The sequence below is a fragment of the Bidens hawaiensis genome, unplaced genomic scaffold (genome assembly GCF_021521415.1).
Source record: "Bidens hawaiensis isolate Kalapana, Puna unplaced genomic scaffold, B.hawaiensis_p1.1 tig00031535_1, whole genome shotgun sequence".
NCBI classification, from domain to species: domain Eukaryota; kingdom Viridiplantae; phylum Streptophyta; class Magnoliopsida; order Asterales; family Asteraceae; genus Bidens; species Bidens hawaiensis.
The window spans coordinates 173,816-185,717 of NW_027495341.1; the positions used below are offsets into that span (position 1 = coordinate 173,816).

Here is an 11,902-nt window from a genome sequence, read left to right on the forward strand (position 1 = left end):
TTTATAAGCCAACAAAAAGTCAGCCTTGGTCTAATATACATTTTTGCACGAACTTAGTATAGACCTAGCCGAGATCCTATACTGTAGAGATGCACAAAAAACCCGAACCGGGTTTTTAATATCCGAATCCGTATTCGACCTTACCCATAGGGTACAGATATGGTATGTATTTCAGTACCAAAACCTGTACCCGGAAACAGACCTGATTTGTACCTGATAATACCCGAAAACCGGAACCGGTTTCATACCCATAACCATGTTTTTCCAATACCTAAAACCGGTTTTTTCAAATACCTGATCTATATCCTAAATTACCCTAAAAAGAGCAACCCTTTAAAAAATCCAAACTATACTCGAAAAAACCCGAAAAAAGGTTTTTTCAATACCCAGAAATAGGGTATTCAAATACCCGGCTTTAGAAACGCTCGGTTCGATACCCGACTAAAACCTGATGCATAGGGTATGGCTTTTGGAGACAATGCCCGGATCCGAAGCCGACCCAAGTATTGTCATTATCCGATCATATCCAAATCCGGTTCCATATCCGAAACCGGGTATTTAAAATACCCAATTTGTGCACTTGTTGAATACCGTGATGGGTAAAATGCCATGTTAAGTTGTTGACCATAATTTTGAATAAATAAAACTGAGAATTATTATTTTTATAAAACCTGATGGTCTTGAAAAAAGAGAATCGGGAAGGCTGTTGTTTCATTCACCCTCGATTGATTGTCATTGAAACTAAACTACGGTTAGATCTTCGCTCCTGTCCACTCTTCCGGTACGTCAGTAAACCCCAACCCAATATTATTATTATTATTATTATTATTATTATTATTATTATTATTATTATTATTAGGTTTATACACCTCGCTTATTTCTCCGATTCTTAGCTTGGTTAACAAATTAGGGTTCAAATCATCTAATAACTGCGTGAATGTGTTCTTAACTGCTTAGCTCCCAACCCTAATATTATGCTTTATTTGCTAGTTGCTATGTTAATTTGAGTATTAGGTTTAATTAGTTTGGCAAAATGGAGAATTTGATTAGCCGACTATTTGCTTATGGTCATGGTTAATGTGTCTTCGCTAACCGAGTTTAACTGAAACCGAACCTTGTATGTTTTTTTTTTTACAAATTTATTATTTTATACCTCCATATCTAGCTTCGAACATTTAAATTTATGCTGCAACTGTTTATAACATTGCTTGGAACCAGCGTATTTCAGCTTCTTAACTTTATAATTGAGCTTGGAACACCATAACAGAAACATTTTCAACCGGAACAAGAGAAAAAAATACATTGGAAGTTAACCGACCATTCGGTTATGGTTCTGGTTAAGCAATCTTCCACAACTGAACCGAGTGTTAATGAACCTAGACCTTATTATCATAGATGTACAAGTTATGATTCGAGATTGTTTGATGAAATTTTCTAGCTTTATTCCACAGCTTATTTTTTTGTATATATGATTAATCTTCTGAAGTTGCAGGTGAAATGGAGAACCCTGCAGCAAATCAACTACCAGAAGCAGATTCATTGCCGGATGGATTTGTTGACAGCTCGGCAGAATCTCCAGCACCTGCATCACCAACGGATCAAGCAGAACAAGTGACTGATTATAAGGAGGAGAAGCTAGTAGAAGTTGATTCAAGGCCTGATTTGATAGTGGATGACTTTCAGTCATGTGACGGAGATGATGTTAGTGCTGAAAGTGTCGTACAAACGCCTGCAGATGTTGGATCACCAAATCTTGTTTCTGAAAACGTGGTTGGAAAATCTGAACAGGAAGCGGCTCCATCAACTGAAATATGTCAAAATTCAGGAAAATGTAATATTACTTTTCTTGCAATAGATTTATTGCATAATGCTTTCACTTTCAAGACGATAACTTTGACTACTTTTATGTTTTAGCAGCGGAGCAAGGAGTGGAAACGCAAGCAGCCGATGCAAAAGGAACAACATTATCATCAGAGAGCTCTGGAACAAGCAGAAAAGTATTTAGTAATAACTTTTTACTTCTAGTTATATAGATTGATTAGTTTTCCTGTTACATTATCAGAAGCTCAAAATAGTATTAAATCTGTAACTTGTATTACATTTCAGGATACATCTGAAGTAAAGCGTAAAAGTGCCAAGCGTACGTTTAAGTCTGAAAAGGAGTTTTTGGAGTTCACTCTGAGTTATCAGAAAGTTCTTTCTGAAAGAGATGCAGGTGTGTTATTTTCACTAAAAATATGACTGGATGTACTTTCTTAGTTTGTGTTCGAGTTTAAATACGTCTAGAATGTTTCTGCATTAATGTGATTATTTTCTTCTTTTTAGCAATTTCTATGCGAGATAAACTCGAGTCATTGTGTAGGGAACTACAACGTCAAAACAAGATGTTAATGGTATGTGTTAGATTTTCAGTTATATGTATCCATTGAGTTCATGAGTTAACAAATTTAGTAGCTTTAACTTGGTGTGTGTTTCAATAATTTTCAGTTATTTACAAGTCTTTTGATGTGTTGACAGGATGAGTGCAAAAGGGTATCATCAGAAAGTCAAAACTTAAGACTAGAGCTATCGAACAAGTTTCAGGAAGCAATAAAGGTTTTAGTATATTATGTTTATATATGCGGAACTGTTTTTGTTAATTTATTTATCTATACAAATAACACTGGAGGTCAAACTCCCACCAGTATGACTCATAATTAGTTTATTCATACACAATTTCGCATGCATATTTGCATACTCTTTCACAGTAACAAGATACATTCTTTAGTTATCAAATTTTAATTTCAAACCTAGTATTTGTGAAATAAAAGTTCCATACAAGTTTCTATTGGTGTACAAAAGAGTTTTTGTCAGTTTTTATCTTCAAATTTCATTGTCAGCCCTAGTACTTGGAAAATAAGAAGACTTTTGGCATTTGAGTGGCAATCTTTAAAATTGAGACTTTCATGTATTAACGCTTGCAAGTTCTATAAAATTAAATTCCTTGTTAACAGATACAATGCACTAGTTCAATTCTGGAAAGTAATTATTTTTCTGTAATTTTTCATTTGCTAATACTGTCTCTTTATTGCATGAGTATGCATGTTGCATCTAGTTAATATATTTTCTTGTTGTGTTACAGGACGTTACCAATAAGCTAGAGGAGCAAAGGGATGACAGTCTGACTCAGCTGAAGGATAATGAAATGTGAGTATTTCATAATCCGCGCAAAATATTTTTAAAACTTGTAATTAGCAAGCATTGCATAAAATGCATACGATTGAAGTCAAATGGAACAAAAAAACTTAATTATCCCACTGGACACATCTTCTCTTATCTGCATATAAACAAGATTATAATTATTATTGAGCAGCGGCATCTTTGCATGAAGTATTAACTTACAGAATCTTTTTCAGGTTAAGAAACCAACTGAAACAAAAGGAAGATCAAATTGTGCTTATTGAGCAACAACACGCTCACCAGGTAACTCAATTGCATATTTGCATTTTTGGACCGATGCTATAAACTTATATGGAATTACACATTTACCCTTCCATAATAAATATATTAATTACAGTTGAAGCAGAAAACCCTAGAACTCCAAATTGCAGATTTGAAGAACCAGCAACACGAAGAAAATTTAGTCAAGGAACAGTCACAGATGAAATTGTATGCAGAACAGGTGTCACAGTTATTAGCGACGGAAAAGAATTTACGGTTACAGTTAAATGCTGATGGTGAAAAATTCCAACAATTCCAGGTTTTACTTTCTTCAGTCTGTTCTCATGCCTAGTCTATCATTTAGACTTGCAAATGAACCAAATGAACAGGAATGGAGCATGTTCATGCTCGTTCGTTTAACTTGAACCGAACAAACGATCTAACACGAACAATTAAACAAACGGGGTTTTATTGTTCACGTTCGTTCATTAAGAAATCAAACATGCTCGTGTTTGTTTTTGTTCGTTCCGTATGAACAAATGGTTCACAAACAAAAACAACTGAACATAGTTGAACGAGCATAACTGAGCTAAAACTAGTTAAAAGTAACGTGAAGAACAATGTGTTGGGCCTAAAAACTTATGAAAACTTTACTAACTACTAAGTTGTGATGGGCCAAAAGAATATATTAACGAACGAACTAATGAGTGGACGAGTTTATTAAATAAAATGAACATAAGCGAACTTCCTGCCGAACAGTTCACAAATTGTTCACTGAACGATCAATTCGTTTACAGGCCTACATTGTTGATACCTTATAGAATTGTTACTTTGTTAGTGAAGTTTGACACTCAAAACATGGTACTTTTTGCAGGATGCATTGGTGAAGAGCAATGAGGTATTTGAGACATTTAAGCAAGAAATTGAAAAGGTATAGAATTTATACTTTTAACCATGATTCATATTTATTACGGGCATTTTAATTTATATACGTGGATGTAGATGACAAAATCGATTAAGGAACTGAAAAAGGAAAATACCTTTTTAAAGAGCAAAACCGAAAAGGCAGACATCACTCTCATACAACTTGTGGAGGAGGTGAGTTTTGATTTTTAAGGCAGAATAAATAAACTATCAATATCTTGTCTAAAGGTGCACTTTTTATTAAAATTTTTGCTTGTAATTTTTTATGAACAGCGTGAACGAATGAAGAAACAACTAGAGAAAACCAAGAATCAGAAAGAAAAGCTTGAATCTTTATGCAGATCACTTCAAGCAGAAAGGAAGCAGAATCCAGCTGGGCAAAGCAATGCTGATTCTGTCCCTGTTTGAATCTAAAACATTCTGAGATGTTTAAGGTCTGGTTTCTCAGTCTTGTCCTTGGGCTTCTTGTACTGAGTGTCTATGTAGTCAAACGTGTGGGATCGGTAACCGGTGAGATGATTAAGCCCAAGCTTTTTGGCTTATTAATGAGTCTTGAAATATTGATTCAACTGTTGATTATGTGTTTTGGAAGTTCCAGTCTGTTTGTTTTACCTCATGGTTTCAGAATTAGTAAGATGATGGAAAACCTTTTTGTGTATTACATGTTTTGTTGCAACTTCTAAGTTAAGTGTTGATGAGACTGCCATAGAATGGTTTTCTTTTTAATTCTATGCTGTTTATATAAAAAGGACAAATTACATTAGAATAATAACTCATAATATCAGAAACCTGTTAAACCGGTCATTTATACCAAGTGTTTTATACATATATAGCCATGCTAGAGAAAGCATATTTGATCCTGATCTCACTTGCTTATCGTTTGCTCGCTTTTAAGATTTTGTTTCCACAAATGCTTGCAAAAATGCGTGTTTTAAGCGACCGATACTGGGTTATCACTCTTCACTCCTGTAGCATCACTTATTAATTCTCTATGGTATGCAACCTTGACTCGCATATCATCCTTTTTTTGTCACACATCCATATCAGTTATGAGTTAATGTAAACGTCGGCCATAAATCATATATCTGAATTCTGAAGAAACCTTTCTTCATTTGCTATATAAAGTCATGAATAATAAAAATCTATACACTTAAACCCATATAGAGGAAAACAACACGTCTATAAAGAGAGACTTATTGCTAGTATGGTGGAGATGTTTCTGGCTACGATAATGATTAATGAAGCATCCTGTCCACTTACAATAACTATATTTTTAACATAATATTTGTTGACCGGCAATATTTTATATAATCAAGGTTGTAAGGTGACATTATTCAACGTCATAAATTATTTTCATTGTGAAATCATGTTTATATTCATGGAGTTAAGGTTGAGTAACATGACAGGTAGATATTATTTACTCACATTGTTTTCATGTCACTTATTTGGTTTAATTTTATTATGAACTTTGTTTATTTGTTTATCAAGTACCATCAATGAAACAAATAACTCCATTTGTAATCAAGTCATAGAAACATTATATGAACCTATCGATTTTGGTTTATGTCTAACTTATAGCAACATGTCCAACTTCTACTTTCTAGCTTTATTGTTTTATCTAAAACTAACTCCATAAGCATACAAGCAAGCACATCATAATCCCCTAAGCTATTGTTACATCGAAGCATGTCTATGGCATATTAAAAAAAAAAAAAAAAAGAGGGTGGACTTCATAATGGAAAAAAAAAATTGACACATACTTGATAAGTAACGGTAAATAAGTTATGAAATGAATATGCATTTATTGTGCTGCATAAAATAAGAAAAGTGCTTATGGAAATTACTCACAATATCAGCATGTCACCATACAGGGTAAGGTTTCAACGTGTAGCTGACATATCTCATGGGACCAACAGCAGGTCATTACATACGGGTAGAATCAGCTAACGTGTCATAATCCATGTGTAGTAACTTGTTCCCGATATTGTAACATTTGCTTAACTCAACCGTCTATATGAAGTGAAAAGTAAACAAACAAATTCACTACTTTTTTTGTTATTATTTATGATTTAAAATTACTTATAGAAACTTAGCATACCTATAAATCATCGTAGGACTCGTTCTCTAATAGTTACCCCATAATTATTTCGTGCACCAGTCTTAAGTATGAAATATGACATAACATAACGTCCCTACAAGGGTGCTCGCAGAAGCGAAAGTCTTCTATAAATAATGCTTAGGGATAGTAGAACATGAAATCACCATGTCTTCATTAAATGTAGCAGACATCATCTTTCCTTTCTCTTTTTTGATTATGTACATTTCTTATAGCAGTTGACAGTTTGACCTCTAAATGAAGTGAGCTGATTGTTCAAGGCCAAGTTGAAATATCTTACTAAAAACATATATAATTAATTCATTTATCATTTATAAAATATGTTTTACTTATATTGATAGATTAATAATTGGTTCCTATTTGAGTCAAAAATTAGTGATTAAGAGCTGCTCGCGCCACCCCTTTTAGAATTGCAAAACTCAATATTTAAAAAATACGTTGACTTTTTTATTGATTTAGAGTTATAGTTTTACCAGACAAAAATAGCTTTATATCCTAGCTTTATTTTCTAACAAAAAGATAAAAAGCACCAGGAAGCAGACCATGAAGTTGAAATACCAAATACCTACCCACTACCAGTACCACTTTTGACTAATAATCTCTCTTTATCCATCCAAAAGTCCAATTATCATAACTCACAATCACACAACAGAGAATGATCCCCACTTCCCACTTATTGCCAACCTAACTTTCAACTACCATACAAAGCCATCAACCCATATCTCTCATATCCAAGCACCATCACTTTCACTGCTCACATCACACTTCATAAGTCAACAATAAGCGCACACAATTAACTCAAAAGTAACCAAAAAAAGATATTTAAGATGAACATCTAGCTTGCCTTTCCTAAACTTAACACAATTATTTTGTGCATTTTGACAAATACAACAAACGAAAAACAAAAAAACCGGTTCAAACATTACAAAACAATCTAAAACAACCAAAACGGACGGCGACATTATCCGAAGGCGCCATCATAGCCTATCAATTCTCAACTCCTTACAACAAAACATGTATTACACAAAGGCATTCATCTGCTTCCTATATCACTAACACTCGTCTTGTATTGTTCGGTTTTCGCATAGTGCATCCTAATGGCTGCCACCGAGTCTGACACAACTCCATTGCAGGCCCCACCAACGACAGGTAACAAGTTATCAACTGTAATAGGATGACCATAAGCATGAAAACTTTGACCTCGGTTGTTAGTTAGTTTTCTAGTCTGAAAACTGGGTACGACAGTTAAGTTATTGCATTGTTCATTACTAGTGTCCAATGTTGACATGTTACCAAAAGCAGCAGGATATTTAGCCAACAAAACTGCCGCCTCGGGTAACGATGAAAGCCCGGTTTGTATTCTGTTCCCGTCCCAAAACCTGTAACTGGTTTTCAAGTTACAAGACTTTACCCCGTCTAGTTGCTTGTCACTCGGTTGCGCAACACTACTGTTAGTTATTATCTTGCCAAATAGTTTCACATCACCACTTCTGCGCAGTTTTTCAATGTCTAATGATGAACTCCGTCTTTGTTGGGCGCAAGGTGTCAAATCAGTATCCATGTGTAAACAATCATCATTTGGAAGTAAAAGACTCTCATCCAGCTTAAGTTGGCTCCGTGGTTCATCGTGACTTTGAGATCTTTGACTGCTTTTTCGAAAAGTGAGTCTGGATGGCATGTCATCGCGTTTGGGAAACAAGTTCGACATCATGAAACCGTTGTTTACTGTTGTTTCTTGACAAGCAAAAGTTTCTGAAGTTGTGTTTAAGTCCAAATTGTTTACACAATCAGTGTCAGACAACACTCGGGTAATTTTAGCACCTGATGCAGAATCAGAACATGCATTTTGTGGGGACCCGTCCACATCAGCAGCTTCACTGTCAGCTGCTCCTTCCAAATTACCATCTGAACCCTTTTCATGCAGGTTATTTTTCGCTTCACAATCAGATTCAGCATGTGAAATACCTGACCCTGACCCACTGTCCACCATGCAAGTATCATCTTGATCACTCCCGCCACCACTGCCACCACCAGCTGTAGCTTCACTGACCGCCCCAAGATCAATCTCATCCAACCCAAGAGACTTACGCGCCTTGCTAAAAAACAACTTGCACTGATCACTCGATCTAGTTCTCATGCACCGTGAGATCATTGAGAAATCTTTACCATACAATCTCAATGCTTTTACAAAACTAGATTTCTCTTCATCGGTCCATATAGAAGAATTTATCTCTTCACCACAACTGTCATCTGAACAAGTTTCCTCGTCGACATCGTTCAACGACCATCTCTTTGAATAACCGCCCACTTTCTGGTGGTCAACGGAGCTTGTGATGCAAGAACCGAGAGCTTCTGATGATATAGACCCACAAATCCCGGCTAACACATCAGCTGCAGCTGTTTCCTGCTCGTTACAATATATAGCAACCATTTCGGAAGCAGCACCAAGCATGTCAAGAGAAGTGGGGCCCACCTCCCGATTTTGTCCTTTTCTGGATGTGACCAAATATGTATTATGAGTATTAGACAACTTCCCTTTTGCAAAATCTGGTTTCTTTTTTGTTTTCTTAAAAAGATCAGACTTGTGATTTTTGTAATAGAACTCGACACAATCAGCAACTGTTTTGTGTTGGAAAAAAGATGCAATCTTTTTAAAGTTTTTACCAAACAAAGTGTATTTATCCATGAACATGTCTTTGTCTTCTTCTGTCCAAAGATTTACAATTGATCTTTCTTTCTCCACTTCTTTAGGGTTCTCCACTAATCCATTATTAGAGATGAATCTAGAGCTCATTCGTTCTTTCTTGTCTAATATAAAAGTTGGCATCTTCGCTACATTCCTGTACTTCTTGACCCGTGAATCTGAAAGCAGCATGTTTGCATATTCAACTACTTCTTTAGTTGGAACCAGGCTCAAACTCCCACCTACAAAAGAAAAGGATAAATGTTTTAATTTGAAGTATATGAAGACCAACGAAACTGTCACAAAAAAGAAGATAAACAAGTGGTTTGTATGTTAAAACATGTCTTACCAGAAGAATATAAACGAGAATGACTGGAAGCACGGTGCTTTTGATGATCAAAATATCCCATACGTGAGCTCGAATCAAACTTCTTGTGTGACTTTGCACCAGATTTAATAGACCGCACCTGAAGATTTTCCTTCCAAGAATACTGAAGGGTCCTGAACTTAAGAGTGGTCACCCGTTCCTTAAACTTTTGAAAACGCTTCCTCATCTCAATCTTTTTCTTAATATCTGACTCAGAAGTAGCTTTCAAAACACTCACACATAGATCTGTGTTTGGCAATAACTTGCAAAGCTCATCAGAGGTTCTTTTAGATACAGCTTTGTTTGACTCAAATATCGAATCATAAGACTTATCTTCTCTATGATCTTGAAAGCATTCAGCTTTCTCAGAACTTGTATCCAAATTGAAAGAAACTGAAACCTTTTCTTCTAGAATGACATCAGATTTCTTATCGTTGCACGGTTTCAAGATAGAACTAGAAGCAGGCATAAAAGTGGATGAATCTCTATCAGACTTCAATTCATGTTCAATAGAGTCAATTTCAGTTTCTGCGATTTCAAGTTTTCTTGAAATATCTGCTTTCCATACCTGTAACTTGTCCATTGCAAAACCAGACCCCTGAGCACTTATGTCACCAGTCTGCAGTAGTTCATCAAGTAATAAGCTCACATTAAAGCCTTCAGTAAGCTCCAAATTTTCCAAACTAAATGGTAACTCCTGTGGATGATTTTGAGAAGCAACACTAGAATTACAAGTATTACTATCCATTGTAGGTGTGGTAATGGTTTTCTCTTCTAGACCTGTCATGCAAAGGTAGCAAATTGAAGTTTAAATTCAACCTTACATAACAAATAAAATGAAGTAAAAAGAATAAAACACATATGAACATGTGAAGAACTCTGTTTTTCAGATCAAAAAAGTTATAAGAACGCGTGACCAGATCAGCAGTTAACCTTCTACATATTTAACTTCTACCTTTTCCAGGGTTCATCTTTAGTAATAGCAAGAAGTGGCCACTCAGCCTAAAGTTTAAGCTTTGATAAGATAAGTTCAAGCAACAATGGCAAACAAAACAAATTTTTTAGCACATGATCTAAAACTTGTATAAGAAATTACCACTACTATAGCACATAACAAACTACCATATGCTATAATATACTCTTTATACCTCATCACAAACTACAATCTTAATAATTAACTACATAACACCTCTTGCATTTCGTATCATACTGATATTTTATATGTATACGAGACTCTCCAATACCAATTTCTATAGTTCTCATTTGTATTAAAATGTTCAAGAATGAACTGTTAAACACTTGTAGAGAATCAAATTGAAACAATTATACATGTTAAACAAAAATTTCCGAATCCTTTTGATTCATTCCCATTCAAACCCAAATGGTTTGGCATTAAAGCCTCGTATGGCAAGTATGAACAGAGAATAAAACGCAAGGTGATAATAAATAAAACTATAAATCAGGGTATGTATATTACCTGGAGACAAACTGCAAGCAATCGAGCAAGAAGTAGTAGGAGATGCACTTTCTGAGTTAACAGTGAGACACGGGCTTTTACCAGGCAAACTAGCAGGACTAGGAATCAGAGACTCTGAACTACTGGCACCATCTCGGGGACCATTCTCTTTATCAACAACAATATCATCAGGGTCAACCTTCTTTTTCTCATACTTAGCCAGCCCCTCACCCCAACCAAGCCGAGGTTTCTTGCGCGAGTTAACCTCATCTGGAGTCTTTGGTGTCACACAAATAGAAGCATCACCAGAAGGTGACTGAAGACAGGCGACGCCATTACCCTGTTGACCCTCCATCTTGGTATCAAAAGTCTCCACCCCAACGACCTTACAATTGCTTAAATGACTGAAACCAGAACCTCTTGCAGATAAACTCCCGGAACGAACCCACTTAAGAGACTTCCAATCAAGTTTAGCACTAACTCCATTATCATTGTTCACAAAATCAGACTGATGATGAAAAATATTATTTGGTGATGCACTGGTCTCCCTAGAGTTTTCTCCTTTCATGTCTCTCTGAACACCAGAAACCAGAGACACTCGTGGCCCTAATTCAACCGATGTGCCATGACCTAAGATAAAGAAAAAGCAAAAAAGAAAACACCAAATCAATTAGCACAAGCAAAGAATAACCCTATGTCAAGACAGTATAATCTTTAAAAAAAAACAGATCCCATCCCATAAAGACAATAAAAAGTATCAGATCTATAAACTTATCGCCCCTAATATTCAAACTAAAAATCACAAATGAAATTATCAGGACAAATAGAGTGCATAAGTGCATAACACTCAATAAATTAGTCCTCCAAATCTGGCCTAAATTCACTACAAACACAAAAAAGATTTGAGAAACAGACACAAAACAAAAAGAAAGATAA

At 35.4% G+C, this 11,902-nt stretch overlaps 2 protein-coding genes across 4 annotated transcripts; one reads left to right on the plus strand and one right to left on the minus strand.

Annotated features, from left to right (window-relative positions):
• The first annotated feature begins 1,497 nt into the window (after nucleotides 1-1,497).
• LOC143582371 (uncharacterized) lies at nucleotides 1,498-4,781 on the plus strand. Of its 2 annotated transcripts, none has more exons than XM_077064956.1 (11): nucleotides 1,498-1,831; nucleotides 1,915-1,997; nucleotides 2,107-2,215; nucleotides 2,326-2,393; nucleotides 2,518-2,595; nucleotides 3,122-3,186; nucleotides 3,396-3,462; nucleotides 3,557-3,739; nucleotides 4,295-4,351; nucleotides 4,423-4,518; nucleotides 4,618-4,781. In XM_077064956.1, exons 1-11 carry the CDS (start codon nucleotides 1,498-1,500, stop codon nucleotides 4,750-4,752), a joined length of 1,275 nt encoding a protein of 424 aa, XP_076921071.1. In that variant the 3' UTR covers nucleotides 4,753-4,781. The 2 variants fall into 2 exon arrangements, with proteins under 2 accessions (XP_076921071.1, XP_076921072.1); XM_077064957.1 differs by having other exon boundaries at nucleotides 1,514-1,831; nucleotides 1,915-2,004.
• A 2,500-nt stretch (nucleotides 4,782-7,281) lies between these two features.
• Nucleotides 7,282-11,676, minus strand: LOC143582365 (uncharacterized). 2 transcript variants are annotated; one of them, XM_077064948.1, is made up of 4 exons: nucleotides 10,988-11,676; nucleotides 10,079-10,290; nucleotides 9,493-10,003; nucleotides 7,282-9,385 (listed from the first exon to the last, which is right to left on the minus strand). In XM_077064948.1, the coding sequence occupies exons 1-4, from the start codon at nucleotides 11,532-11,534 to the stop codon at nucleotides 7,494-7,496; spliced, it is 3,162 nt and encodes a 1,053-aa protein (XP_076921063.1). In that variant the 5' UTR covers nucleotides 11,535-11,676; the 3' UTR covers nucleotides 7,282-7,493. The 2 variants fall into 2 exon arrangements, with proteins under 2 accessions (XP_076921063.1, XP_076921062.1); XM_077064947.1 differs by having other exon boundaries at nucleotides 9,493-10,290.
• Between the last annotated feature and the right edge of the window lie 226 nt (nucleotides 11,677-11,902).

Bases quoted from the DNA above. Each gene is read 5' to 3' on its own strand.
- LOC143582371 (XM_077064956.1), top strand. From the start codon at position 1,498: ATGGAGAACCCTGCAGCAAATCAACTACCAGAAGCAGATTCATTGCCG. The intron at 2,596-3,121 runs GTTTTAGTATAT...GTTGTGTTACAG, and splicing joins AGTTTCAGGAAGCAATAAAG to GACGTTACCAATAAGCTAGA. The intron at 3,187-3,395 runs GTGAGTATTTCA...AATCTTTTTCAG, and splicing joins CAGCTGAAGGATAATGAAAT to GTTAAGAAACCAACTGAAAC.
- LOC143582365 (XM_077064947.1), bottom strand. From the start codon at position 11,534: ATGAAAGGAGAAAACTCTAGGGAGACCAGTGCATCACCAAATAATATT. The intron at 10,291-10,987 runs GTAATATACATA...TTTGCATGACAG, and splicing joins TGCTTGCAGTTTGTCTCCAG to GTCTAGAAGAGAAAACCATT. The intron at 9,386-9,492 runs GTAAGACATGTT...TTTCTTTTGTAG, and splicing joins TTCTCGTTTATATTCTTCTG to GTGGGAGTTTGAGCCTGGTT.